Raw genomic sequence first — 27973 nt, 5'->3', positions numbered from 1 at the left:
AAATGAGTCTCTTGTAGACAGCAAAGAGATGGGTCTTGTTTTTTTATCCATTCTGATACCCTATGTCTTTTGGTTGGCACATTTAATCCATTTGCATTCAGTGTTATTATAGAAAGGTATGGGTTTAGAGTCATTGTGATGTCTGTATGTTTTATGCTTATAGCGATGTCTCTGTTACTTTGTCTCATAGGATTCCCCTTGGGATCTCTTGTAGAGCTGGTTTAGTGGTGACAAATTCCTTCAGTTTTTGTTTGTTTGGGAAGACCTTTATCTCTCCTTCTATTCTAAATGACAGACTTGCTGGATAAAGGATTCTCGGCTGCATATTTTTTTCTGTTCATCACATTGAAGATCTCCTGCCATTCCTTTCTGGCCTGCCAAGTTTCAGAAGACAGATCAGTCACGAGTCTTATAGGTCTCCCTTTATATGTTAGGGCACGTTTATCCCTCGCTACTTTCAGAATTTCCTCCTTATCCTTGTATTTTGTCAGTTTCACTATGATATGTCGTGTAGAAGATCGATTCAAGTTACGTCTGAAGGGAGTTCTCTGTGCCTCTTGGATTTCAATACCTTTTTCCTTCCCCAGATCAGGGAAGTTCTCAGCTATTATTTCTTCAAGTACACCTTCAGCACCTTTCCCTCTCTCTTCCTCCTCTGGAATACCAATTATGCATAGATTATTTCTCTTTAGTGCATCACTTAGTTCTCTAATTTTCCCCTCATACTCCTGGATTTTTCTATCTCTCTTTTTCTCAGCTTCCCCTTTTTCCATAATTTTATCTTCTAGTTCACCTATTCTCTCCTCTGCCTCTTCAATCCGAGCCGTGGTCGTTTCCATTTTATTTTGCATTTCGTTTAAAGCGCTTTTCAGCTCCTCCTGACTATTCCTTAGTCCCTTGATCTCTGTAGCAAGAGATTCTCTGCTGTCCTCTATACTGTTTTCAAGCCCAGTGGTTAATTTTATGACTATTATTCTAAATTCTTGTTCCGTTATATCGCTTGAGTCGTTTTTGATCAATTCGTTAGCTGTTGCTACTTCCTGGAGTTTCTTTTGAGGAGAATTCTTCCATTTTGTCATTTTGGGTAGTCCCTGCAGTGGCTCCAAACTGCAGGGCACTTCCCCTGTGCTGTCTTGAATAACTTGCGTTGGTGGGCGGGGTCGCAGTCAGACCCGATGTCTGCCCCCAGCCCACCGCTGGGGCCACAGTCAGACTGGTGTGTACCTTCTCTTCTACTCTCCTAGGGGCAGGATTCGCTGTGGGGTGGTGTGGCCCGTCTGGGCTACTTGCACACTGCCAGGCTTGTGGTGCTGGGGATCTGGCATATTAGCTGGGGTGGATCGGCAAGGTGCACAGGGGTGGGAAGGGCAGGCTTAGCTTCTCCTTCAGTGATCCACTTCAGGAGGGGCCCTGTGGCAGCGGGAGGGAGTCAGACCCACCGCCACCGGAGGGGTTGCTCCGCAGAAGCACAGCGTTGGGTGTTTGCACGGTGCAAGCAAGTTCCCTGGCAGGAACAGGTTCCCTTTGGGATTTTGGCTGGGGGATGGGCGAGGGAAATGACGCTGGTGAGCACCTTTGTTCCCCGCCAAACTGAGCTCTGTTGTCCCAGGGCTCTGCATCTCTCCCTCCCCTTGTCCTCCAGCCTTCCCGCTCTCCGAGCAGAACTGTTATCTTATAACCTTCCAAATGTTAAGTCCCGTTCACTGTATGAACACACTCCGTCTGGCCCCTCCGCTTTTGCAAGCCAGACTTGGGGACTCCGCTTGGCCAGCAGGCCGCCCCTCCGCCCCGGCTCCCTCCTGCCAGTCCCTGTAGCGCGCACCGCTTCGCTGCCCTTCCTACCCTCTTCCATGGACCTCTCATCTGCACTTGGCTCTGGAGACTCCGTTCTGCTAGTCTTCTGGCAGTTTTCTGGGTTATTTAGGCATGTGTGGGTGGAATCTAAGTGATAGGCAGTACGCAGTGAGCCCAGCGTCCTCCTACACCACCATCTTCCCTAGAATCCTGTCTCATACGGTCTTTATTTTAAAGTCTAGATTGTCTGATATAAGTATGGCTACTCCGGCTTTCTTTTGTTGACCATTAGTATGATAGATGGTTCTCCATCCCCTTATTTTCAGTCTGAAGGTGTCTTTAGGTCTAAAGTGGGTCTCTTGTAAACAGCTTATAGATGGATCTTGTTTTCTTATCCATTCTGTTACCCTATGTCTTTTCATTGGAGCATTGAGTCCATTGATGTTTAGAGTGAGTCTTTTGATTGGAGCATTGAGTCCATTGATGTTTAGAGTGAGTACTGAAAGATATGAATTTATTGCCATTGTGATACTTGTAGAGTTTGGCTTTCTGGTGATGTTCTCTGGTCCTTTCTAATCTTTGTTGCTTTTGGTATTTATTTATTTATTTATTTGTGTGTGTGTGTGTACACATATATATGTATATATTTTTTTCCATCTTTTCTCCCCTCAGAGAGTCCCCCTTAAAATTTCTTGCGGGGCAGGTTTAGTGGTCACAAACTCCTTTAATTTTTGTTTGGGAAACTTTTTGTCTCTCCTTCTATTTTGAATGACAGCCTTGCTGGATAAAGATTTCTTGGCTGCATATTTTTCTGACTCAGAAAAATTGAAAGTTGGCCTGCCAACTTTCTGTGGATAGGTCTGCTGCAAACCTGATCTGTCTTCCCTTGTAGGTTAGGGACTATTTTTCCCTTGCTGCTTTCATGATTCTCTCCTTGCCCGAGTATTTTGTGAATTTGACTATGATATGCCTTGTTGATGGTCAGTTTTTGTTGAACCTAATGGGGGTCCTCTGTGCTTCCTGGATTTTGATGTCTGTGACTTTCTCCAGGTTAGGAAAGTTTTCTGCTATGATTTGCTCACATAACCCTTCTACCCCTATTTCTCTCTCTTCCTCTTCTGGGACCCCTATGATTCTGATGTTGTTCCTTTTTAATGAGTCACTGATTTCTCTAATTCTTAAACCATGGTCTGTTGCCTTAATCTCCCTCTTTTTTTCTGCTTCATTATTCTCTATAAGTTTGTCCTCTATATAGCTGATTCTCTGTTCTGCCTCATCCATCCTTGCCGCTGCTGCATCCATCCGTGATTGCAACTCAGTTATAGCATTTTTAATTTCATTCTGGCTATTTTTTATTTATTTTATCTCTACAGAAAGGGATTCTAATCTATTTTCAACTCCAGCTAGTATTCTTATTATCATGATTCTAAATTCTGGTTCAGACATCTTGGTTGTATCTGTTTTGGTTAAATCCCTGGCTGTCGTTTCTTCATGCTCTTTCTTTTGGGGAGAATTCCTTCATTTTGTCATTTATAAGGGAGAAAAGGAATTAATGAGGTAGAAAAATTAAAGTTAAAAAAATACTAAAATTTTTAAAGTATTAAAATTAAAAAATTAAAAACACACACACAAAAAATCTAATAAATGATTCTAGATCCTAGGTGTGTTTGGTCTGGGTGTTGACACTGGTTTGACAGGTTAGAGAAAAAAAAGGGGGGGAAGAAAATTGAGAATTTGAAAAAATGAATACACTGAAGTAGACTAAAATTAGATGATAAGAGTAAAATAGAATTTGAAAAAATTTACGCAAAATTAAAGAATATAGTAGGGAAAAATAAAATATTTTTAATAAAAATTAAAAATAAGAATGAATTTTTCTTTCTGTATTCAAGAAAAAGGATAGTGTAAAAGAGAAAAAAAGAAAATTAAATAGATGGACCTGCTAACAGATTGAAATGGGACTGAAATTACTTCATTTTCCCCTAGAAGTCAGACTATGTTGCGCTTTATAGTCCATAAACTAGGCGGTGAAACTAGTGTTCTTGAAGAGTGAGGTTGGCCCTGTTGGGCAGGGCTCAGTGTAACGGCTCCGTTCTCCACTAGATGGCGCTGCTGGCCTACTGGGGTGGATTGTTGCAGCACTCATAGGTGCGTATGCGCTTGCGCGGGAATGGTGAGAATGGCGACACCCAGTTACCCGGGCTCTAGTATGGGAACTGTTCTCTGCGATCAGCAATCGCGCACCCCGTCCTCTGTCTTCAGCTTTTGTCCACTTCCTGCTTCTTCACTGTCTGTGACCAGGCCCCAGGCAGTACCTCTCTCCCGAGTTTTGTCTCAGATGCGGCTGTTTTCCCTGGCCCCTTACTTCCGAAGGACTGCGGCTTTGACCCGTTCCACCCCTCTGCGGGAGGGTCTCACTGAGCAATGGCCAAATGCTGGCTGCACCCAGGAACACTTGCTGAACCCTGCTGCTGCCAGAGCCCTGAGACTGCGGCCAGGTGCCAGCCCGCCCCAGAAAAAGTTCGCGAGATAGTGTAGCAGCAGCTTTTCAGGGACTATGGAAGATCACAACACACATCTGGCACCAAGCTTCACCCTTAACGACCTTGTTCCAGCACCAGTGAATGTGGCTGTTTTCTGGGGTCTGCTGGGACCAGGTGGCTTCAATAGTCTCTACCAAATGCCCTACCAGCAGTGGAACCGCTTTTCCCTGTGTGGCCAGAGAACCTCCCGGACCCCACTCACTCTGTTCCTGGGCATTCGCGCTTCCCACCAGCGCTTCCCACCAGAGCACCACCAGGTATCGAGCTGCTGAGTTGCAGACTTTGCTCTCCCCTTGTTTACAGTCTTAATGGAATTTAAACCCTCTCCTTTCTTCTTTCTCCCTTTTTAGTTCAGTCCTTGCGGCTATTTCCAATTTTCCACTTTCTCTCCAGCCGCTTTTGGGGAGGGGTGCTTTTCCCCGCCGTCTCCATCCTCTCTCCGCCAGCAAAAGCACCTCCTTTCCTGCGGCTTCTTGCTCCCCAAGTTCACTTGTCCGCGCTGCGTATCTACTGAATTCTGTGGTTCAGGCTGTGCAGACTGTTGTGTTAATCCTCCAATCAGTTTTCTAGTTGTGTAGGATGGTTTAGTGTTGGTCTGGCTGTATTTCATGGACGTGAGACACACAAAAAACTTCCATGCTGTTCTGCCATCATGGCTCCTCTCCAAGTTAAAATATTTTAAACCAATATGTGCATTATTTCCAGCTACTGAGACCTGAAAAGTCATTAAAAACCAATGGGATTAGGGGCATCTGGGTGACTCAGTCAGTTGACCCTCTGACTTTGCTCAGGTCATGATCTCATGTTTCCTGAGTTCAAGCCCCCCATCAGGCTCACTGCTGTCAGCACAGAACCCGCTTCGGATCCTCTGTCCCCCTCCCCTGCCCCTCCCCCATTCACGTTCTCTCTCTCTCTCTCTCTCTCTCTCTCTCTCTCTCAAAAATAAATAAATAAACTTTAAAAAAAAGCAATGGAATTAAATTAGGTATCAAAGAATAGGTAAGATCTGTATAGACTCACGGGATAGTAAGGTAGCTTTCCTAAGAGTAAGAACCACTGCAGTAAAGCATGGGGAAGAATGGAATGATGCAATTACAAATGTGAGTAAACCTCTTTATCTGGAAAGGAAATTTATGGGGAACCTGGGTTGGTTGGTTAAGCATCCAACTCTTGACTTCATCTCAGATCATGATCTTACCGTTCATGAGTTTGAGCCCCAGCATCTGGCTCTGCACTGACAGTGTGGAACCTGCTTGGGATTCTCTCTCTCCCTCCCTCTCTGCCCCTCCCCTGTGAGTGTGGACTCTTTCTGTCTTTATCCCAAAATAAATTTTAAATAAATAAACCATTACTTTTGGGTATCAATTAACTTTTTGACAGTCAAGGCATAGCAAAAAATTAAAAATTAAGATCTCTGTAAAAGTCTAGGTATCCCGGTTATTAATTGAATTACATGTTATTACATGCTTTATTTCATTTACATGCTTTATTTTTCAGATTTATAAGTGATAAAAGTTGGTGTTTTAGTATGAAAATTAAAAAGTTTAATTTGACATCTGTTCAAACCCCAAAATTCTCTAAAAATCATGCAGTAGAACACCTCATCCTAGAAGATTTTGATAGCAGGAACTACCAGATGTCTCTCACTATCATAAAACTATCTTGTGACTTTATTGAATACTTAATTTTTAAGCAACACTCCATCTTGATGGGCCTCCAAAGATCATTTAGAATCAAATAGCCACCCAGATAACTAAATGACTTAAACAATTAAATAGTGTTATTCAGTATTATCCATCTGGGTACTAAAGAAAGTCCACCTAAAGGGATGATTTTATTTTTTTGATAACTGATACTTAACCATTCCTTCTGTTAGCAATTAACCAACAGGTCCAATTGCTCATTCATACCACTCCCAGTAGACTCTAGTAATAATCTAGCAGAGAAAAAGGATGTTTAGCTTCCATTTTTACTACAATAACAAGGTGTGTACTTAGTTACTCTAAAATTTGTCCAATTGCTTAAGTTAAAATGGAGAGGTAAGTACTTAAGACTTCACATAGTTAAGCATGGAAAAAAAGTGACTTCTATACATTAGATTCTAACAAATTAAGAAGCTACAGTGAAGTCATATGCATTTGTCCATAGACCTTAAAGGCAAATAATAGATTAATAAATACTATAAAAAGTCTTAAATTATTTTTATCTCTTTGTCTTTACTAACTGAATAGAACACAGCTATGGTACAGTAGAAGAGCTGTGGCTAAAATCAAAATCTTTTCCATTAAACATAATGAAATTAAAAGTATAAAATAGAGAGCCCTAAATCTGTAACTTGCTAAGAACAAAGCAGATGTGCATCAGTGAGGAATATTAGTTTCACCTCTTAGGCTTATAAGATATGGAGACTGAGAGCTATTTATTTATTTATTGAATAGACTATGCTTTGAGTCCATCAAGACAAATAATGTTCTGGGAATTAAGTAATCTATTTTAGAAATCTTGAGGTCCACCACTGAGAACAGAAACATTTGGTAGTAAAACAACCTTCAATGGGACATGTTCAATTTAAAGTGACTATAAGTGCATTTAAAGAAACAAAAGAGTTGTCACATTCAAGGTGGGGAGGTGGTAAAATTTTTAATGCATGATGGGAATCTTGCAGAGCTTTTTAAGAGAAATGTATGCATTAAAAGCAGAGATGTAGGTCAACAAGATGATAGAGTAGGAAGCCATAAGCTCTCATTCTCACACAGACACTAAGTTAACAACAACAAATGGACCATCATACCTCTGTGAGAATTCCAGAGATCATCTGAGAAGCTACAATACCCAGGCCATAACTGTGGAAAGACTGATAGATCCGAAAAATTATCATTTTGCTTCCAAGTAAAGACTTACTCAGGCTAGAATCACCAGTGGATGTTGAATCTAGGGGGTAGTTTTAATGAATAGTAGATATGATGGGGCCCCTGGGTGGCTTAGTCAGTTAAGTGCCAACTTCGGCTCAGGTCATGATCTCACAGTTTGTGAGTTCGAGCCCCGCGTTGGGCTCTGTGTTGATAGCTTGGAGCCTGCTTCCGATTCTGTGACTCCCTCTTTCTCTGTCCCTCCCTGCTCGTGCTCTGTCTCTCAAAAATAAAAATGTTAAAAATAAATTTTTAAATGAGTAGTAGATATGCATGGTCTTACAGTATTCTCTACAGACTGCATATGGGTTGCAAGGAAGAAAAAATAAAGCCACAATTATACAATGGAATATTATACAATGGAAAAAAATCAGTCAACACCTTGACCAAGGTGAGCAAAATTAACTTCATCAATGAGGGACAGATAGATATCATGTGCCACCATATGTGATACCCTGAGAAGAATCCATCATCATCTGTGAAGTATTTCAGCAAAGAATGCATAACCTGAATCTAATTATGAAGAAATATCAGTCAAATCCAAAATGATGAACGTTCTTTTCAAACAGAAGAAGAAAATATTCTTCAAAAATGTCAAAGTCATAAAAACAATGAAAGGCTGTGGAAATATTCTAGGTTAAAAGACATTTAAAGAGACATGACAACTCAATGCAACATCTCAGTTTAGATGCAGTTTTATACTTTAGGGAAAAATACCATGAAGGATATTTTATCAACTGAAAAACCTAAATATGAATATTAGATAAAAGTATAGCATTAACATTACATTTATTAAAGGCAATAACTATACCGTGACTGTATATAAAGAGAATATCTATAAGTTGTTAGGAGAGAAGAGCCATGATGTATGGAACAAACTATCAAATTATTCAGAAAAAAATACAGCGATAGCTAGATAGAGCTAGATAAAGGGGCTTGAAAATTAACAAAAGATAAGTATGGGTACAATATTCTTTGTTTTATTTTTTCAATTTCCTATAAGTTAAAAAATACTTCCAAACAAGAGGGTTAAAATAACAAGAGGGTTAAAAATAAAATAATTTTAAAAAGAAAGTATGCAGTAATTTGATTAAATTGGTAATTCTGTTCTCCTAGATTGGTTTAATATTGTTTCTTTTATTGTTGTTTTTAATTTTTTTTAACGTGTATTTATTATTGAGAGACAGAGATAGAGCATGAGCATGGGAGGGGCAGAGAGAGGAGGAGACACAAAATCCAAAGCAGTTTTCATCCAGGTTCTGAGCTGTTAGCACAGAGCCTGACACGGGGCTCAAACTCACAAACCGCAAGATCATGACCTGAGCTGAAGTCAGATGCTTAACCGACTGAGCCATCCAGGGGCCCCTTAATATTGGTTTAATTTTGTACATTCTTTTCTTCCTCTGAGAGAAAATATTCTAAAATTCCTTAGGATTATTCACAGAGAATCTGGGGGCATGAATGTGTTTATTGGCAAGATATTAAGTCAGAGGTTATCGGAATCACTGTGCAATGAGATTACTTTTGACTCTTCTGGTTGTCTGTTTCTGCTGTGGCCTCAAAGCTGAGAACAAAATGTGTCATATATACCCACAAGTCTAAAAATAGTTTATGGACAATGAGATATCACTATACACCTACTGAAAAAACTAAAATTTAAAAATATTGACAATACCAAATGCTGGTGAGAATGTAGAGAAATTCGATCTCTCACACATGCCGGTGAGCATATTAACTTGTATCTCCACCCACTCTAGAAAATAGTTTGGCAGTTTCTGATAAAACGAAAATGTTGCTTGTTTTAGAAATCTATGGATTCTCTAAATTAGATTGTGCATCATTGCAATCCAAGTTGTTTTTACTTCACTAGTCAGCCCATTCTACTTTTTTTTTTTTAAACCAGCCTGGTGCCAGTCAATGCCACAATTGTTAAACAGTGGTAAATATAGATATTAGTAATTTCTCAGGGAATCCTAGTTATAATAAACGAGGTCATAAAAGTGATGGCCATGAGTGAAGCTTGTGTAATCTGAAAATCACTTGAGTTATGAGCTATTATTCCTCTCAAAAAACTGTCCCCTCTGTAACTGCCCCTCATACTGACCATCCCTCAGGCTGTTGGCCAGAACCACTAGATCATTTATCCAAGAAGAGGGGTGTTGGTGTTTTCTTCTTAATTAACCTATATTGATTATTAAAGTCTCCTAAAGATGACTCACTGTCAGAACAACTTTGTATGTGTTGCTGGAGAACCTGGACTTTTCCCAAATTCTGTCTTTTATCAAGCCACAGCTCAAGTGCCCCGTCTTTCATGAAGATTCCTATAGCTCTTAGCATGTTCTTACCTTATGTCATTTGTTTTGCACTGTCTGTGTTTCTGTTCTTTGGGAACCTACTCCTTCTATGCCAGCTACTGAAAGTAATGCAGGACAAGTTGCTTAACATGTCTGATCCTCCATTTCCTCCTCATTTATAAAATAGAGGCAATGATAGATTTTATCTCAGCGTTTTTAGGATTAGGTAAGATTACATAGGGCTTTGTAATTTGTAGTTTGTTAATTATTACCACTTCTCATAAATCTGTCTCCCCCCTTACCTCCCAGCCACCCAACACTAAATCATGCTTCCCTGCCTCTCTGACCTACCGTAACACAGCACATCAGAGTCTGAGTTCCTTACCCCTGCCCATGCTGACATACGTTCATACTTACCAGAAAGGAAGCACCTTCTCTGATGTTGTAGCTTACCATACATTCAGTAGGAGACAGCAGGAGGTTGTGTGGAAAGATTTGTTTCCTATTTGAAAAATAAGGGTGCAGTAAGGGTAACCTTGAGTAATTGCAGCTTCAGAGTCAAAAGCCAGAGACATCGTCAGCTGTTCTGATCATATTACAAATCTAACAGTACCTGGAAATAAATGGCTGCAAGCAAAGCTGTTGAGATTTCTGTATTGAAAATATGTTTTTGTTATTATTCAGTGTTGTGACAGTGACATCCCAAAATCTGTATTAATAGGACATAATCCATTAGTTGACTGCCATGTAGTGTATGGTCCTCAAGAGATCTGTACTGCTGTTCCAGTTTACTCTGTTACCATGTCTAAGTGTCTTTATCTGGTTTGGCACCAGACCATCTCTGAGTGACTTTAAAGTAAAGAAACCTATCAAACACATGGGGCACCTGGGTGGCTCAGTCGGTTGAGCATCCGACTTTGGCACAGGTCATGATCTCACAGTTGGCAGGTTCGAGCCCCGCGTCAGGCTCTGTGCTGACAGCTCAGAGCCTGGAGCCTGCTTCGGATTCCATGTCTCCCTCTTTCTCTGTCCCTGCCCCACTTACACTCTGTCTCTCTCAAAAGTAGACATTAAAAAAATTTTTTTTAAGAAACCTATCAAACACAAATAGGAGTAATCAAAGCTAGTACTATCAGTAGTGAGATGGATGTACATTGTGTACCTCTTCATGTGCACAGAATAATTTTCTGCAAAGATTTGTGGTATTTCTGTATTTCTGCAAAGATTAAATGATTTGAATCTGGTAATACAGAAACATCAGAAGGATCTAAGTGGAAGGTCACTCTACAGAATACTGTCAAGGAGATGGAAAACAGATAAGATAGGGAAACTGTTCCAGATTGAAGGAATCTGAAGAGACATGACAACCAAATGCAACATACCCAATTTGCTGAAAGATCACATGTGAAAGGAAGAAAGACAAGAGTCAAAGATAACTGCAAAGTTTTTATCCTGAGATACTGGAAGGATGATGTTGCCATTAACTAAAATGAAGAAGACTATGGAAGGAGCATATATTTTTGGAGAAATGAAGAGCTCAGTTTGGACACAGTTGAGATGACTTTTAAACTTTCATGGGGGTAGTTGAGTAGGCTGATATATGATCTGGAATTCAATAATAGGTCAAGTGACAGAAATCACTGAGGAATATAGAAGATTTAGACAACAATCAATTCATTTGACATAATGAGCATAAAGAATACAGCATTTCCCAATACACATACTTGTCAAAGACCTATGAAACATTTACAAATATTAACTAGGCCATAAGACAGCCACAGTAAATGCTAAGGGAATGAATGATATTATATAAACATTTACAGATTTGTACAAAGCTATAATTCAGAGGAAAAACAAGGTAATCCTGCCTTCCCATCAGTAACAGGTAGGACTAGATCATATGCTGATCAGTTTAATGTTGATCAGTTTAATCTTCATCTTTGAGGCTTTTGTTTTGTTTTGGTTTTTTAGTCCATACCTTATTTGCTGTATCTGAGCTTAGTTTTGAGGTGTTTAAAAAGTCATTTTGTCCAATTAACACAAAGGTACTTTAAGGGTTGAAAGTGCTTATAAAAAGAGGTGTATGGGGCACCTGGGTGGCTCAGTTGGTTAAGCATCTGACTCTTGATCTTGGCTCAGGTCATGATCTCATTGTTCGTGAAATCGAGCCCCATATTGGGCTCTGCACTGACAGGGCAGGGGCCTACTTGTGGTTCTCTCTCTCCCTCTCTTTCTTCCCCTCCTCTCTCTCTGTGTGTTTCTCTCTCAAAATAAATAAATTAATTTTTTTTAAAGAAGTGTATAATGAAAACAACAAAGAAAATAATTTTTAATAATTTACTTTGGAATACTTCTAAACTTACCGAAAAATTGCCGTAATAAAAAGAATTCCCATATCTCCCTCATCCATATTCTCCAATTATTTCCTTTATATTTCATTTTCTTCTCTCTGTGTGTCACACACACACACATGCCCACACACCATTTGTCATTATTAGTATTTTTCTGAACCTTTCAAGGGCAATCTAAGGATGTGATGCCCCATCACTTCTAAACATCCCTGTGGTTATTTCCCCCAAACAAAAGGATATTATTTTATATAACCAGCATACAAACCTCCAGATCAGGAAGTTAACCTTAGTACAAACTACCATCCCACTCACAGACCCAATTCAAATGTCATCAACCGCCCCAACAATATGTTTATTCATTGTGATCCAGGATGCCCTCTAGGAATGTATGTTCCATTTGGTGTTCATGTCTCTTCAGATTCCTTCAATCTGGAACAGTTTCTCCATCTTATCTGTTTTCCATCTCCTTGAGAGTATTCTGTAGAGTGACCTTCCACTTAGATCCATCTGATGTTTCTGTATTACCAGATTCAAATCATTTAATCTTTGCAGAAATACGGAAATACTACAAATCTTTGAGAAAATGATTCTGTGCACTTGAAGAGTACACATGTACATCCATCTCACTACTGATAATATTAACTTTGAAGAAAAGAGCCAGTTTGTTTCCTGCTTTGGAAGACAGAGACGGTGTCTTCCTTCAGAGCTAAGAGCAGGCATGCTCACTGCCCATTATAAAAGACTTGGACCTCTAAGCTCAGATTTCCTCTCTAAGCAACCCACTTATGTGTGTGTAGGTGTTACTTGGTCCTCTTCACATTTTTCTAAGAGAATAGGGGTTCCTGAAACTGACACAAAATTTATGATACTCTTGTACTGCTATGCTATGAGTCATAAACTGTCCTTTGTCTCTGAACCAGGTGTTTCATGTTTTCTGCAATTATCTATGAAATGTGGCAAACTAACTTATTAGCTTGCCAGTAGGAAAACTCTGAAACACCTCACTTTTTGACAATGTGATCTGGTCCAATAACCTGTCTGACCTTCTCTCTTAAAACTCTCCCCTTCTTTATTGCCTCTCTAGTCACACTTGATCATGGCACGAAAGTTTCCACTTCATGGGCCTTGAACTCATTATTTTCTGTCTCCCCAAGGATCCACAGAGGTCATTTATTCACCTTCATGAGTTCTTTATTCAAATATCACCTCCCTTAATTCCACGTGCATACACCCTAATTTTTCTCTCTAGGATGTATCAACATATATCATTCCACTACACACCATTTTAGGCTAAAATCCAAAACACTGACAACACGAAATGCTGACAAGGGTATAGCAGCAGCAGGAACTCTTATTCATTGCTGATGGAAATGCAAAATGGTACAGCCACTTTGGAAGACAGTTGGACAGTGTTTCACAACAGTAAACATATTCTTACCAATGATCTAGAAATTGCACTCCTTGATATTAAACCAAATGAGCTGAAAATTTATGTCCACACAAAAAGCCTGCATGCAGATATTCATAGCACCTTTCTTCATAATTGCAAAAACTAGGAAGCAACCAGGATGTGCTTCTGTAGATAAATGAATAAATAAGCTGTGGTACATCCATACAATGTAATACCATTCAGCATTAAAAGAAATGAACTATGAAGAAATGAGACATGAAGACGTGGAGGAAACTTAAAATGCATATTACTAACTGAAGAAAAGCCAAGCTGAAAGGGCTTCATACCATGTGATTCCAACTATATGACATGCTGGAAAAAGCAAAACTATGGAGACCATAAAAATATTGGTGATTACCAGTTGTTAAGGAGGGATAAATGGGTGAAGCAGAGGATTTTTTTTAAAGTTAATTTGAGAGAGGGTGCACAAGAGAGAGCAAGGGAGGGGCAGAGGGAGAGGGAGAGAGAGAGAGAGAGAGAGAGAGGTAGAGAGAGAATTCCAAGCAGTCTCTGCACTGACAGTGAAGCCTGATCTTATGAACCGTGAGATCATGACCTGAGCCTATATCAAGAGTCAGACTCTTAACCAACTGAGACACGCAGGTGCTCCCAAAGGACTTTTAGAACAGTAAAACTACTCTGTATGATACTATAATGGTAGATACATGTCATTATACATTTGTCAAAATCCACAGAATGTACACCAAAAATGATCCCTAATGTAAGCCATGGACTTTGGATGAGAATTATATGTCAGTGTAGGTTCATCAGTTGTAACAACTGTATGACTCCATAGCAGGATGTTGATAATGAAGAGGTTATATATGTGGGATTATAGATGCAGAGCAGGTTAGTATATGGAAACTGTACTTTCTGCTCAGTTTTGCTATGAACCTAAAATTTCCCTAAAGATACAGTTTATTTTTAAAAATACTGTGCGATAACATTTAGTATAATAGCATAAGAAGCAATAGGTGAAATATGCTAATATCAGAGTCTCATGAAGATAGATTGTTGAGTGGAAAAAGTAAATACATTATGCATAGTTTGTATATAATATGGTTTCTTTTATGTGAAATAAATCAGATGTTAGATATACACACACATTAATTATATGTGCATCAGAAAATAAACTGGCTACATATTCAATAAACTGTTAACAGTGGCTTATGGGAATTAAGAGAGGAGAAAGAACAATGGAATTTCATCTTTTTACTTTACGTTCTTCCATAGTGTTTTTTTTTTTAATTTTATTTTTAACGTTTATTTATTTTTGAGACAGAGAGAGACAGAGCATGAACAGGGGAGGAGTAGAGAGAGAGGGAGACACAGAATCTGAAACAGGCTCCAGGCTCTGAGCTGTCCACAGAGAGCCCGACACGGGGCTCGAACCCACGGACCGTGAGATCATGACCTGAGCCGAAGTCGGACGCTTAACCGACCAAGCCACCCAGGCGCCCCTCTGCCATAGTGTTTAAATGTCTTATAATGATTATGTTTACCTTAGTAATACTTACAAAAATGACTTCAAAAGGACTTTCACTTTTTAAACTACCCCTGTATTCTTAAACCTTAATTCAGTGTTTTTGAAAATATGGTCCAAGTAACACCTATGCCAGAAACACCTTGGTGTTTTTTTAAAATATACTTCCTAGACCCCATCTCAGCTCTATTAAGGGTCTGGTCTAGGAGTGAGGAATAGGACTTTACACTCTTACGAGTCATACTGGGAGATTCTAACCTCTACCATTTTGAACTGCAATAAGTCAAAATGAATGGTGTATTGCTTAAAAATCAGCAAATGCCAACACCTCTTGAATAAACACCTACCAGTTACCTGTCAACCGAAGGACAACAATACAGGCCTGGTCCAAAGGGGGAATAGGCAAAATAACTAGGTCAATGATATATGGTGAACCAGCTAAGAAGCACTGTCACATTATAAAATGAGGTACAAAGAATCTATAGATTCCAGAGAGACAAATACTGCCAAATGTTCAGAACTTTCCTTCTTCCTTTCATAAACACACAGAAGCAACAAGTAATATATGAGACATTATAAATCTATATAATGATTCTACTTCAATTTATACTGAAATGAATTTACTTAGACTTACCATAAAGGAAAACCCAAAGGTTAGTACTTTCTGAAGAGATAAGATCTAAATTATTCTCAAGTAAACTGATACTTATTTCCATTTACATAGTCACTTTAAACATACCTTGACTTGATTACATTCTACATTTTAATCAGAAATAAAAAACTAAAGAATAATTCATACAGTGGTATCTTCTATCTTGCACAATTGGAATCATCTGTTTGGAAGCATTTTTAATGTAAGACATTCCCAAGAATCTCAATTTTGTGAGATAAGAATAAAACATTCTCATAATCTATGCATCTGATGCCTCTCTATAATATAATCGATCTAGAGCAGAGGATCTATGCCACACAGTACCAGCCAAAAGGAGCAGAGTTACCAGAATAGAAGGCTTTTCAGTAATTGGCCCCATTACAATAAGCCCACATTTAGTGGGATTAGAACAAGTTTACCATGGTTCAGTTTATTTAGCAAGGAGCAACTCTTGGAAGATAAGGTAAGTTCTTAAATGATAAAATTAAATATACTGTATATATGAGCAATACTAATTTTTTTTAATTCATGTTTTTGTTTTGTTAGCTTTATCTATAAGTGATCCATCTTTCAGAAGCCATGAATTATCCTGGATGTCTTTTGCTTCCTTCCGTATTCAGAAAAAGACACATATTCAGTTGCAGTTTCAGCCTCTTTCTGCAGATGGCATCTTATTTTATGTTGCACAGCACTTAAAAGCACAATCAGGTAAAGTTGGTGGGGTATTTGCAGGGGGAAAAATCGTAATGAATTCCTAATTAAGAAATATATAATAGAGTATTTTTATTTCTTTAAGTCACCTAGCCTATAAAATATGTAAACATTTGATACTTCTAATGTTCTGTTATCGCTGCAAGTGAATGTTTACGAATTGACTCCCTAAATATAAATTTTAGTAAAATAGCAAGAGGTGGGGCACCTGGGTGGCTCAGTTGGTTGAGCATCTGGCTCAGGTCATGATCTCATGGTTCCTGGGTTTGAGCCCCGCATTGGACTCTGTGCGGACAGCTCAGAGCCTGGAGCCTGCTTCAGATTCTGTGTCTCCCTCTCTCTCTACTCCTCCCCTGTCCGTGCTTTGTCTCTCTCTCAAAAATAAATAAACATTAAAAAAATAAGAAATAAATTAAAAAAAATAAAATAGCAAGAGTTATGTTAGAAATGAAGTTAGCAAAATTCACATACAGTATATTCTCAACTGTATAACCGTCCCATCAAAAAAGAGGTTGAGGGGCACCTGGGTGGCTCAGTCGGTTAAGCGGCCGACTTCGGTTCAGGTCATGATCTCGCGGTCCGTGAGTTCGAGCCCCACGTCGGGCTCTGTGCTGACAGCTCAGAGCCTGGAGCCTGTTTCAGATTCTGTGTCTCCCTCTCTCTGCCCCTCCCCCGTTCATGCTCTGTCTCTCTCTGTCTCAAAAATAAATAAAACGTTAAAAAAAAATTAAAAAAAAAAAAAGAGGTTGAAGCCAAGCACAATAGCCCTATGTCAAAAGGAACAAAATATGTATATAAAAAATAAAGGAAAGGAAGGCATGAATGATGTGTTTGCAGTAAATCCACCCACATTTAGAATTCCAAAAATTTTCTTTAAGTTATTCTGTTATCTAAATAGTAAACCTAGGATTCACATTCCAAAATAAGTTGGTAAAAATATTTTTATTAAAAATTTTTTTAACATTTATTTATTTTTGAGACAGAGAAAGACAGAGCGTGAACGGGGGAGGGTCAGAGAGAGGGAGACACAGAATCTGAAACAGGCTCCAGGCTCTGAGCTGTCAGCACAGAGCCCAGCGCGGGGCTCGAACTCACGGACCATAAGATCACGACCTGAGCCGAAGTCGGCTGCTTAACCAACTGAGCCACGCAGGCGCCCCAAAATATTTTTAACTATTAAAAGTAGCACAATCATTGCAAAGCAATATGGAATAAAAATATCCATGTAGTATGCTCCAGTTTGAAAAATTGTTTTTGAGTTTTTATTACTTTACTGTTGGTTTCCATTTTCGTAGGTTTTTCTCCCGAATTTTGACAAAGACATTTGGTTTTATAGTTATAATTCTGTTGCAAAATATATAAATTTTATATTTGGCTGTTCTTTCATCTTGTTTCTCAGAAAATGAAATTTTGGTATTGGGAAATAATTAAATAAGCTTACTTAGTTTCCCATAGTCAACAAAAATGGTTTCCTGATTTTCACAATGTAATCTAAGTATTCTTTTAAAGGTGTCTTAATATGTTGCTAAGTGATTAGAATTCAGGGAATTAGACTAAAGTGTTTCCATCTCAATGCACTGGTAAAATACCTTCAAAATAATTTCAAGGAGAAAAGATAATTTCAAAGAAAAAAAAAAAGATAACATGATTGAGCTACAAAATATACATTAGATCTGTTTTCCTGAGAGTTGATATTTTATTTTAAATTCATGATTAAATCTCCCTGTGAAAATGCTAAAAGGAAGAATTGTACATAAACAGAAAATTTATACTTATAAATCAAGAGACATTAAAAGACAATCAGCTTTAGGAGTGCCTGCATGGCTTAGCTTGGTTAAGCATCCGTCTTTTGATTTCATCTCAGGTCATGATCTCATGGTTTGTGGGCTCGAACCCCACCCCACGTAGGGCTCTGTGCTGACAGGTCGAGCCTGCTTGTGTGGGATTATCTCTCTCCCTCTCTCTCTCTGCCCCTCCCCTACTCGTGCTCTCTCTGTCTCTCTCTCAAAATAAATAAACTTTATAGAAAAAACAATCAGTTTTAGTTATGTTGTTTATAAAAAAACCTCAGGATTAACCTTTGTATGATAAGGGCATAAAATCAAGATATATTTGGAACAGTACTGGCCAAGAATGTTGTACTATAGTTTTATAATTAGTACACTAGATACATATTTGTGTTTATGTATGTAAAATAAAAAGCTCGTACATATTAACATATGTAGGAAGACAAGAGCACATTTTCTTTCATCTGTTATTAAGTGGCATTGTATTTCAATTCATGTCAGTCAAGATTTTCCTTTTCTCTGCTTTAGACACTGTTTACAAAAAGAGATAAAAATAGATTTATTACTTTCATGTCATGGTTGGTGCTGCATTTGACACTTATGTAGGAAAATCACGAAAACTGTAAAATATTAAAAATCTAAGCTTTACATTTTCAGATTAGCCAAAAGGTACTTATCAGATGAAAAGCATAAACTTATTTATTAGTGTTCAATTGGTGTAATGAAGTGGTAACATATGTTTCATTTTTTTAAGGTTGCATAAAATACAAGTGATGTTCTCATACTTTTTACCTTCTTTATGAGTTATGCTTAATGTAACCTTAACTAAGTCTTCTAGCTGATTCTCTGCTAAGAAGAACTTTCAGTAAAAAGTGCCCACTTAGTACACAATGTAAAAAAAGACAAATTTAGACGTCAAGAACCAATTAGGTTTTCATATGTAGAAGACCAAATTCTCAATTAATAAAGTATCTGTGTCTATTTTGAGGTTAATAATTTTAATAATCTAACATAAAATTTGAAACAAAATGATAATTTCAAAATTATGCTAGTTGATTTTAGATCTTTCATTTTGGAAATAAATTTTAAAGAAATAAATCCTTGGCACCTGTTTATCCATTGCTGGTAAGAATTTAATATCTTAAAGTGAATGTGGGGCACCTGGGTAGCTTAGTCGGTTAAGCATTAGACTTTGGCTCAGGTCACGATCTCACGGTTCATGAGTTCAAGCCCCATATCAGGTGAGCTCGAGCCCCAAGGGTGAGTCCCAATTCTCTCTCTCCCTCTCTGCACCTCATGGGATTCTCGCTCTCTGCCTCTTGCTCACTTGCACCCTTTCTAAAAAAAAAAAAAGAGATCACCCTTTGCGATCTTTAGGAAAAAGTGTTTTGATACATAAAAATTATCAATATTATGTTAAGCACAAATTGATCATGGATAGCCTGAATTCATCTTGCTATAGCTATAAGCCTCACAAATATGTTTTTAAAAAGCCTAGTCATCCCGAGCGCCTGGGTGGCTCAAGTCCCTTTAGTGTCCGACTTCAGCTCAGGTCATGATCTTGAGGTTGGTGAATTCAAGCCCCACATGGGGCTCTCCGCTCTCAGTGTGGAGCCTGCTTCGAATCTCTCAAAAATAAACATTAAAAAGAATAACAACAGGGATACCTGGGTGGCTCAGTCAGTTAGGCATCCAACTTCAACTCAGGTCATGATATCATGGTTCGTGAGTTAGAGCCCCCTGTCAGGCTCTGTGCTGGCAGCTCAGAGCCTGGAGCCTGCTTTGGATTCTGTGACTCCCTGTCTCTCTGCCCCTCCCCGGCTCGTGCTCTCTCTCAAAAATAAATAAAACATTAAAAACAATTTTTTTAAAGAACAATAGCAACAGTGAATTCATTTATGATCTTCAGTCCATTTATGAGTTCAGTTTCTTGTAAGGACTGTCCACTAGGGATCAATTTCTAACATATACTTATCCTAATGCCAATCTGTTCTCACAACCCATGACTACAGCACCATATTCTAGTCAACTAAAATAAAAGGTTTGCATGACAAAATCTGTTAGTACAGTTACAAGAGCAATCTTAGCTTCCAGGGACACAAAGGGGGAAAAGAAAAACACCTTTTTTGGTCAGTTCTTCATAAGACAACATACCAGCAAAACTGCATTAAAATAAGCCTTCCTTTATTCTCTTTCCTCTTAGAGTTGGCAACTTGATATTATAGATTGCAACTTTAGCTTTCCTAATCATTTTTTACTGTTTTTTGGGTTTTATTAAGTTTATTTTGAGAGAGAGAAAGCATGTGCAAGTGGGGGAGGGGCAGAGAAAAAGAGAGAGTGAGGGCAAGAGCGAGAGAGAGAGAGAGAGAGAGAGAGAGAGAGAGAGAGAGAGAGAATCCTAAGCAGCCTCCACAGTCAACATGGAGCCCCCATGGGGCTCGATCTCACAACCCCAAGACTATGACCTGAGCCAAAATCAAGATTTAGATGCTTAACAGACTGAGCCACCCAGCCATTCCTAAAGGTGATTTCTTAATTCAATAATTGTTTATTTAGCATCTAATTATGTGCCAGGTGCTGTGCTAGGTGCTGGGGATAAACCGTTGGGCCAAATCAGACACAGACCCTGTTTCCATGAAGCTTACGAGCTAGTGGATGAGGCACCTATTAAATAATCACAGGTGTAATGACAGATTATAGTCACTAGAAATTCTCTGAGGAAAATGATTCAGAGAACCATACTTTGCATGGGCTCATATAGTTTTCTCAAGTTGAAATCATAGGTGTAGGACTATAGACCTGCTAGATATTCCAGTCTTCTTAGAATAATGGTGGGAAGGGGACCACAAAGGGGAGTAGAAGGAAAGGACACTGTGGGAGAGAGGTGAGGCAGTGTTGCACTGCCCCAGGAGAAAAGGAAGAACAGCATGTGCCAAGAAATCTCCTTGGATAAGAAATTTTATTGGTTGTGAAATGTTAGGGAGAAGGGAAAATGCTATCTTGAGGAAGACATCTGCAGGATTTGTTATGTAAACCACTTTGCTAACTTCTTGAAGCAGCTTTGCCATTGAAGGGCCACATTCTTTTCTTGGCACAGAGAGCTGCATTTACTTTTCCTTTGAATGCCTCTCTGCAGCTTCATACACAGGCTAGATATTTATTCATATTTGTTCCCAGATGACTATATAATTATAAAATGAGGTAAACATTGTGAAGGAGAGAAATGTGCTATCAATAAAATAAAATTAAAAACCTGACCAGCTCTGTGGAATCACAGAACAGTTCTCTGAGGAAGTGGCATTTGATCTCAGACCTGAAGGATAGGAGTTTCCTAGATGAGATGGGATGAGGCGGAGTGTTCCCAGAAAAAGAAAATGTGCACAAACGTTCGGAGTCAAGAACAAGGTCAGTGTTGCTGGAGTAAAGAGAGTGGAGGAAGAGGGAGAATACACTCCAGGTGAAGCTGGAGAAAGGGGCTGGGAAACCTGCAGAGTCTCTGTAGATGTTAAATATTTTAGGCTTTTATGGCAACAGCAAATGCCATTGAAGGGTAGTATAATGACCAGATCTTTTCACTTGAAAAGATCACTTTAGCTTCAGTTAAGATTGGAAATTCAGTTAGGAAGGAAGAGTGAAGAGGCTCTAGCAAATAGATTGAGCTAGAAATAAAGCTAGTGAATCTAATGAAGATGGCAAAGGCGGACAGAATCAAGATGTTTGCAGTGAACCAAAATGTTAATAAATCTGTTTCTGTGTGGAACAAAAAAATATATGGAATCAGGGATCACAGCTAAATTTTGAGTTTGAAGAACTGGAGGATGAGGGAGTGACTCACTGAGTTTGCAAAGACTGGAAGATGCCAGGTGTATGGGAGAAAGTTCACAAACTGAGATACGAAATTTAGAGAGATCTCAACTAGGGATGTGTGTAGTTGTAGACAGAACTTGATGCCAAGGACATGGCTGAAACTTTTTCATAGCACCCATATTAACTGTTCTTAACTCTCTTATTTACTGCCTCAATCTCTGTCAAAAAAGCAGAATCAGATGTTTGGAGTAAAACGTCTTAAAAACTTTTTACACATTCATCCTTAACTAGATAAAATCATTAAAGGTAAACTTCACTTTAACTTAGTACCACAATACATTTCATTCAATGTAAAATATTTACAACTAGGAAAAGCTTATGTGGCCAATTCCTGAATAATACAGGATATATGTATGAATAAATACCCATTTATTTTCATCTGTAGATGGAAATAAAATTCTCTAACGTTGTGATCAAGACTTGCCTTTTTTTGCCCAAAACCAAAACTTACTCAAATGGCCAAAAAGGGCAAGAGTTTTTAATGGAGTAACATTTTCCTGTTACTAATTAACTGGTTTTCTTTCTCAACAGGTGATTTTTTATGTATCTCCTTAGTAAATGGTTCTGTTCAACTTCGCTACAACCTTGGTGACAGAACTATCATTCTAGAAACTCTCCAAAAAGTGACTATTAATGGAAGTATTTGGCATGTGATTAAAGCAGGAAGAGTTGGTGCGGAAGGCTACCTGGATCTCGATGGGATAAATGTAACAGAAAAAGCCAATGCAAAAATGAGCTCCCTGGACACAAATACTGACTTCTATGTTGGAGGAATGCCATCTTTAAATCTTGTAAATCCTATGTCAATAGCAAATGAACCTACAGGTTTTCAGGGCTGTGTCCGAGAAGTTATTATAAATAATCAAGAGTTAAAATTAACTGAATTAGGAGCAAAAAGCGGAGCAAATGTAGGTGACTGTGATGGGACCCCCTGTGGGTACAAGGTGTGCAGAAATAGGGGTGAATGTATAGTAAATGGCACAACTTTTTCTTGCAAATGTTTGCCACATTGGACTGGAAATACATGTAACCAGTCTGTGCACTGTTCAAATAATCTTTGTCTCCACCAATCTCTATGTATACCCGACCAATCATTTTCTTACAATTGTTTCTGTGCTTTGGGTTGGGTGGGAAAGTATTGTGAAAACAAAACTTCATTTTCAACTGCAAAATTTATGGGTAATTCTTATATTAAATACATTGATCCAGATTACAGAATGAGAAACCTTCAGTTCACTACTATATCCTTAAATTTCAGTACTACTGAAACAGAAGGCTTAATTGTATGGATAGGAAAAGCTCAAAAGGAAGAAAATGATTTTCTGGCAATTGGTCTCCATAATCAGTCCTTGAAAATAGCAGTTAACTTAGGAAAAAGCATATCTGTGCCTATGATCTATAGCAATGGCACATTCTTTTGTAATAAATGGCACCATGTAAGTGTAATTCAAAATCAGACTGTTATTAAGGCCTACCTAGATAACAACCTGATTCTCTTGGAGGATACTGATCCACACAAAAAATTTGTTGATTTAAACTATGATGGCATTAGTTATCTAGGGGGCTTTGAATATGGCCGAAAGGTAAATACTGTTACTCAAGAGATTTTTAAAAGAGATTTTGTTGGCAAAATTAAAGATGTATTTTTTCAGGACTCAAAAAAAATTGAATTAATTAAATCAGAAGGATATAATGTTTTTAATGGAGATGAACAAAATTAATGACATAAATACTGGTAATTTCGATATACAAAATATATATGTAAATGTATTTTGATAGCTATTTGTGGCACATTGTTTACTAGAAATCAGCTATTTACTATTAACTGAAATAGTCTAAATGCTAACATACCGTATTTATAAGCTTATAAAATATAGCTAAAGAAATGATTTTGGTTGGTTTTCCTACATCCAATATCTATAAATACATGTTGATTCGAAAGTTTTCACTCCATTAGTTCATGTAGTGTTTATTCATCTGTGAATTAGTTTTAAATGATACAAAGAAAAATAAAATAAAAAGCAAATTAACCAAAGGAAAAATAAAAATTATATAAGAAAAAAACTACACAATCATATTCTATTGTATGGCTCAGTTATGAATATTTATATGATTGCAATAATATGAAATTTAAATATGGACTAAAATCAGTTATTGCATGAATGTGGGAAGATGGAAGGTGGAGGAAAGGAGTTGGCTGGTGAGGGTTAAACATTTAAATCCCACAGTAAGACATTAATAGATACAATTGTTGCAACCTATTTTAAAGCATACATGTCACAAATATGAAGACACATATCCTAAGAAATATCTAAACTGAAAATAGTAACCTCTAGAGAGGAGTAGTGCAAACATTACTGGGTTTTGTTTACAAACCTTATAAAATTACTTGACTTTTTAAGCCATGTTCTTACATAACTGATCAAATTTAAAAATTAAACTTCATTTACACCTAAATTTTCAAGTCTACAGATCTCAAAACTGGGCATTAAATAGGTTCTGAATAATGCCATTGAAAAATTATTGTACTGATCGTATCTATGCCATCAAAAATAGTAACCTGAGAAAATTCCTTTTACCCAATCACCAGTTATTGATATAATTGTAGATAGCATTTTCTCTCCCCACCCCACCATTGCATATTGGGAAGTAGTTATCGCTGCTGTTATTTAGCATTTTTAGAGTGTGGTATTTATGACAATTTGGCCACCAAGAAAGCAAATGACGACACGACTGACACAATACACTAATAGGTATGACTATACCTGGAGATAAAAAATATTACCTTGGTAATAAGCAACATGTGAAGTTTGAAAGGAAAGATACGTTAATTATTAAATGGAGAAAATGGTTTACAAATAAAGGGGCAGGTGCATGGTTAGCTGCTCATTGCTATTAAGCAAAATCTGCCTGTACAGTTTCCAGTCTATACAAAGAAACTAAGCAATTTATCATTTGAAGAATTAAAAAAACTTTTTTTGCAGGGGGGCACTTGTTTTTGCTACACCATTGCAATCAGAAGGCTACAGATACTATTGGAGGGCCCCAGAACTAAAGAACTTTGGCACCATTCAATGGCACACAACATACCCCCGGGTATATGAACATTAGAAAAAGTGTATGAGCAAAATATAATGTAAGGTAGAACTACAGAATGTCTACTGATTCCAAGGCTGTGTGTGTGTGTGTGTGTGTGTGTGTGTGTGTTGTTCTGTTTTTTAACAGAAACCATGTAAGAAAACTCCAACAATATTGGCTGAAAAACTGGGACCTAAATTTGTTTTGGCCCATACCATTTCATCTAACTTTGGTGATATTTTTTTTTTTTTAATTTTTTTTTTTCCAACGTTTTTTATTTATTTTTGCGACAGAGAGAGACAGAGCATGAACGGGGGAGGGGCAGAGAGAGAGGGAGACACAGAATCTGAAACAGGCTCCAGGCTCCGAGCCATCAGCCCAGAGCCCGACGCAGGGCTCGAACTCACGGACCGCGAGATCGTGACCTGGCTGAAGTCGGACGCTTAACCGACTGCGCCACCCAGGCGCCCCTAACTTTGGTGATATTAAGATCATAAGAATAACTGATCTTTAAAAAATTCATTTTGATGGCTGATAATTAGATCTCACTTTACATATATTTTATGTATAAAGCTAATAAAGCTGTTCTCAAAGGTTACCAAAGTTCCAATGAACCACACCCCCATGATAGGCCACATGTTCTCTCATGATACAAAGTGCCTATCCTTAAAGCAGCACTTCCTTAAGTGTAAAACAAGGAACTCTGAGAGCCCGTAAGTCTTCTGGGGATCCACAGAGTACTTCCTTTCTCAATGACAATTCCATGTGAAGCCAGGTTTTCTTCATATATATCAAATGAGATGACATATTGCAAAACACTGAATGCAGAGGCAGTTAAGAGAATCCAGAGATGTGCAAAAATGAAAACCATGACATTCTTACCAAATTTAGTGTAAGTTATTTTTCACACAAATGTTACATTAACATAAGGATCAGTGTTAAATAAGTTAATTATTTGTAAATTATAACATCTTAATTTCTAATATGCTAAATGATACAACCCATTTTTTGGGTTCTCCATAACTTTTTAAAGAGTAAAAAGATCCTGAAACCAAAAAGTTTGAGAATTACTGTTAAAGTTGCTTCTCACAGCTGCAGTTTTCACATGAAGATGTGATCACTTGTCTTCTGCACTACACTGCAAGCTCCAAGACTGGAGGCGAATGGTACTGCTCACCACTCAATTCCAAGAATCAAGCACCAAATAGAATAGGCACCAAATAAGTAAGAATTTAAAACTGCTATCTACCAATTTCCTATAAATCAAAATGACTCGAAAACTTTTTTTTTTTTTTTTTTTTTTTACTGTAAAATCTAAAATTTCATGTGTGGGAGTACCTGGGTGGCTCAGTCAGTTAAGTATCAGACTTCAGCTCAGGTCATGATCTCCGGGTCATGCTGCCCCTCTCCAACTCCCGCGCTCTCTCTCAAAAATAAATAAAACATGTAAAAATTTTTAAATTTCATGTGAATTATCATTATTCATTTTTGCTATCTTTGGGATGATAGTGTTGAAGATTTCCTGTAATGTTTTTCCAGCACAAAATAGAAGTAATTGATACAGAAACCCTTTAAGATAACTTTACTATAAACATTACAATGCTTCTGAAACACAAAGTGTTGAATGCAAACATGTTTTATAGTAAGGTGAATGCCTCATATCTGTCAGAAAGGTTAAAATTAACACAGGAAACAATAGAGGAGGCAGATGAGGCTACAGAAAAAAGGGAACACTTTTGCACTGTTGGTAAGAATGCAAACTGGTGCAGCCACTCTGGAAAACAGTGTGGAGGTTCCTTAAAAAAATTAAAAATAGAACTACCCTATTAGGGATCCAGCAATTGCACTACTATGTATTTATCCAAAGGATACAAAAACACTGACTCAAAGGGGCACACGCACCCCAATGGTTATAGCAGCACTATCAACAACAAATTATGGAAAAAATCCAAATGTCCATCCACTGATGAATGGATAAAGATGTGGTGTGTGTGTGTATACACACACACAATGGAGTATTTACTCAGCGATCAAAAAGAATGAAATCTTGCCATTTGCAACAATGTGGGTGGACCTAGAAGGTATTATGCTAAGTGAAATAAATCAGCGAAAGACATATGATTTCACTCATGTGAAATTTAAGAAACAAAAGAGATGAACATAGAAGGGAAGGAAAAATATAACAACAAAGAGGCAGGCAAACCATAAGACCCTTAAATACAGAGAACAAACAGGGTTGCTGGAGGGGAGGGTGGGCAGGGAAATGGGCTAAATGGGTGATGGGCATTAAGGCGGGAACTTGCTGGGATGAGCACTGGGTGTTACAGGTGATGAATCACTAAATTCTCCTGAAACCATTATTACACTATATGTTAACTTGATTTAAATAAAAAAATTAAGGCAATGTTTATCTTTTAAAAGATTCAACAAAGTTGCTGCAAAAAATTGACTTGGGGACAGAGGAGGGAAGTATTCTCTTTTAAAATAAGGAATATTTTTAATTTACAGCTTGGGCAGATATGTCCATACACACACTGAATTACTTCACAGAAAAAGGTATTTAGGGATATTGGTAGTTATATTGAATTCACTGCCTCTTCTTTAAGTACTCCGGTTTCCCCCACCCAAAGACTCTGTTCTGCATCTATAAAGTAGACTCGTGTTTTCAAGACCTTTCTAGCTCTTAACCTAAAATTTCTTGCTCTATACATGAATTACTGAAATTCTTTATGAAACAGGAATCAAAGAATCAGGGTTGACACCTTTTTAAAAGTAGTAACCAATTCTATTCAAGATTTGCCTTGGGAGACAAATGTCAATAGTTGATTACAAACATTGTCCTTTGTAGTCATTATTTAAGTGGTAACTTGACCAGTGTTTTAAAGGGATCTGAGCAGACTGAAATAGTGCAACTGGTATATTTAAATGTTAAAATTACGTAAACTATTCGCTTTAATAAAATCTGGTTCATTAGCAAGCTCTCATAATGCATTTTAACTTGATTCATATCCTTCTTTAAAAACATAGCTACAATTAAAAACTAAGACCATACCT

General features: G+C 37.9%; 1 protein-coding gene across 2 annotated transcripts in view; it reads left to right on the top strand.

Annotated features, from left to right (window-relative positions):
• LOC132667946 (protein eyes shut homolog) overlaps positions 1-23841 on the top strand; it is a 577410-nt gene extending 553569 nt beyond the window's left edge. For both annotated transcript variants that reach the window (XM_060617196.3, XM_078447046.2), the window contains 2 exons: positions 16023-16184; positions 22373-23841. In XM_060617196.3, the coding sequence (XP_060473179.3) occupies positions 16023-16184; positions 22373-23562 (1352 nt within the window). In that variant the 3' untranslated portion in view covers positions 23563-23841. The remainder of the gene's footprint in view (positions 1-16022; positions 16185-22372) is intronic.
• The last annotated feature ends 4132 nt before the right edge of the window (positions 23842-27973 follow it).

This window comes from Panthera onca, chromosome B2 (genome assembly GCF_046562875.1).
Source record: "Panthera onca isolate mPanOnc1 chromosome B2, mPanOnc1 haplotype 2, whole genome shotgun sequence".
NCBI classification, from domain to species: Eukaryota; Metazoa; Chordata; class Mammalia; order Carnivora; family Felidae; genus Panthera; species Panthera onca.
This window is presented reverse-complemented; position numbering and strand designations above follow the sequence as displayed.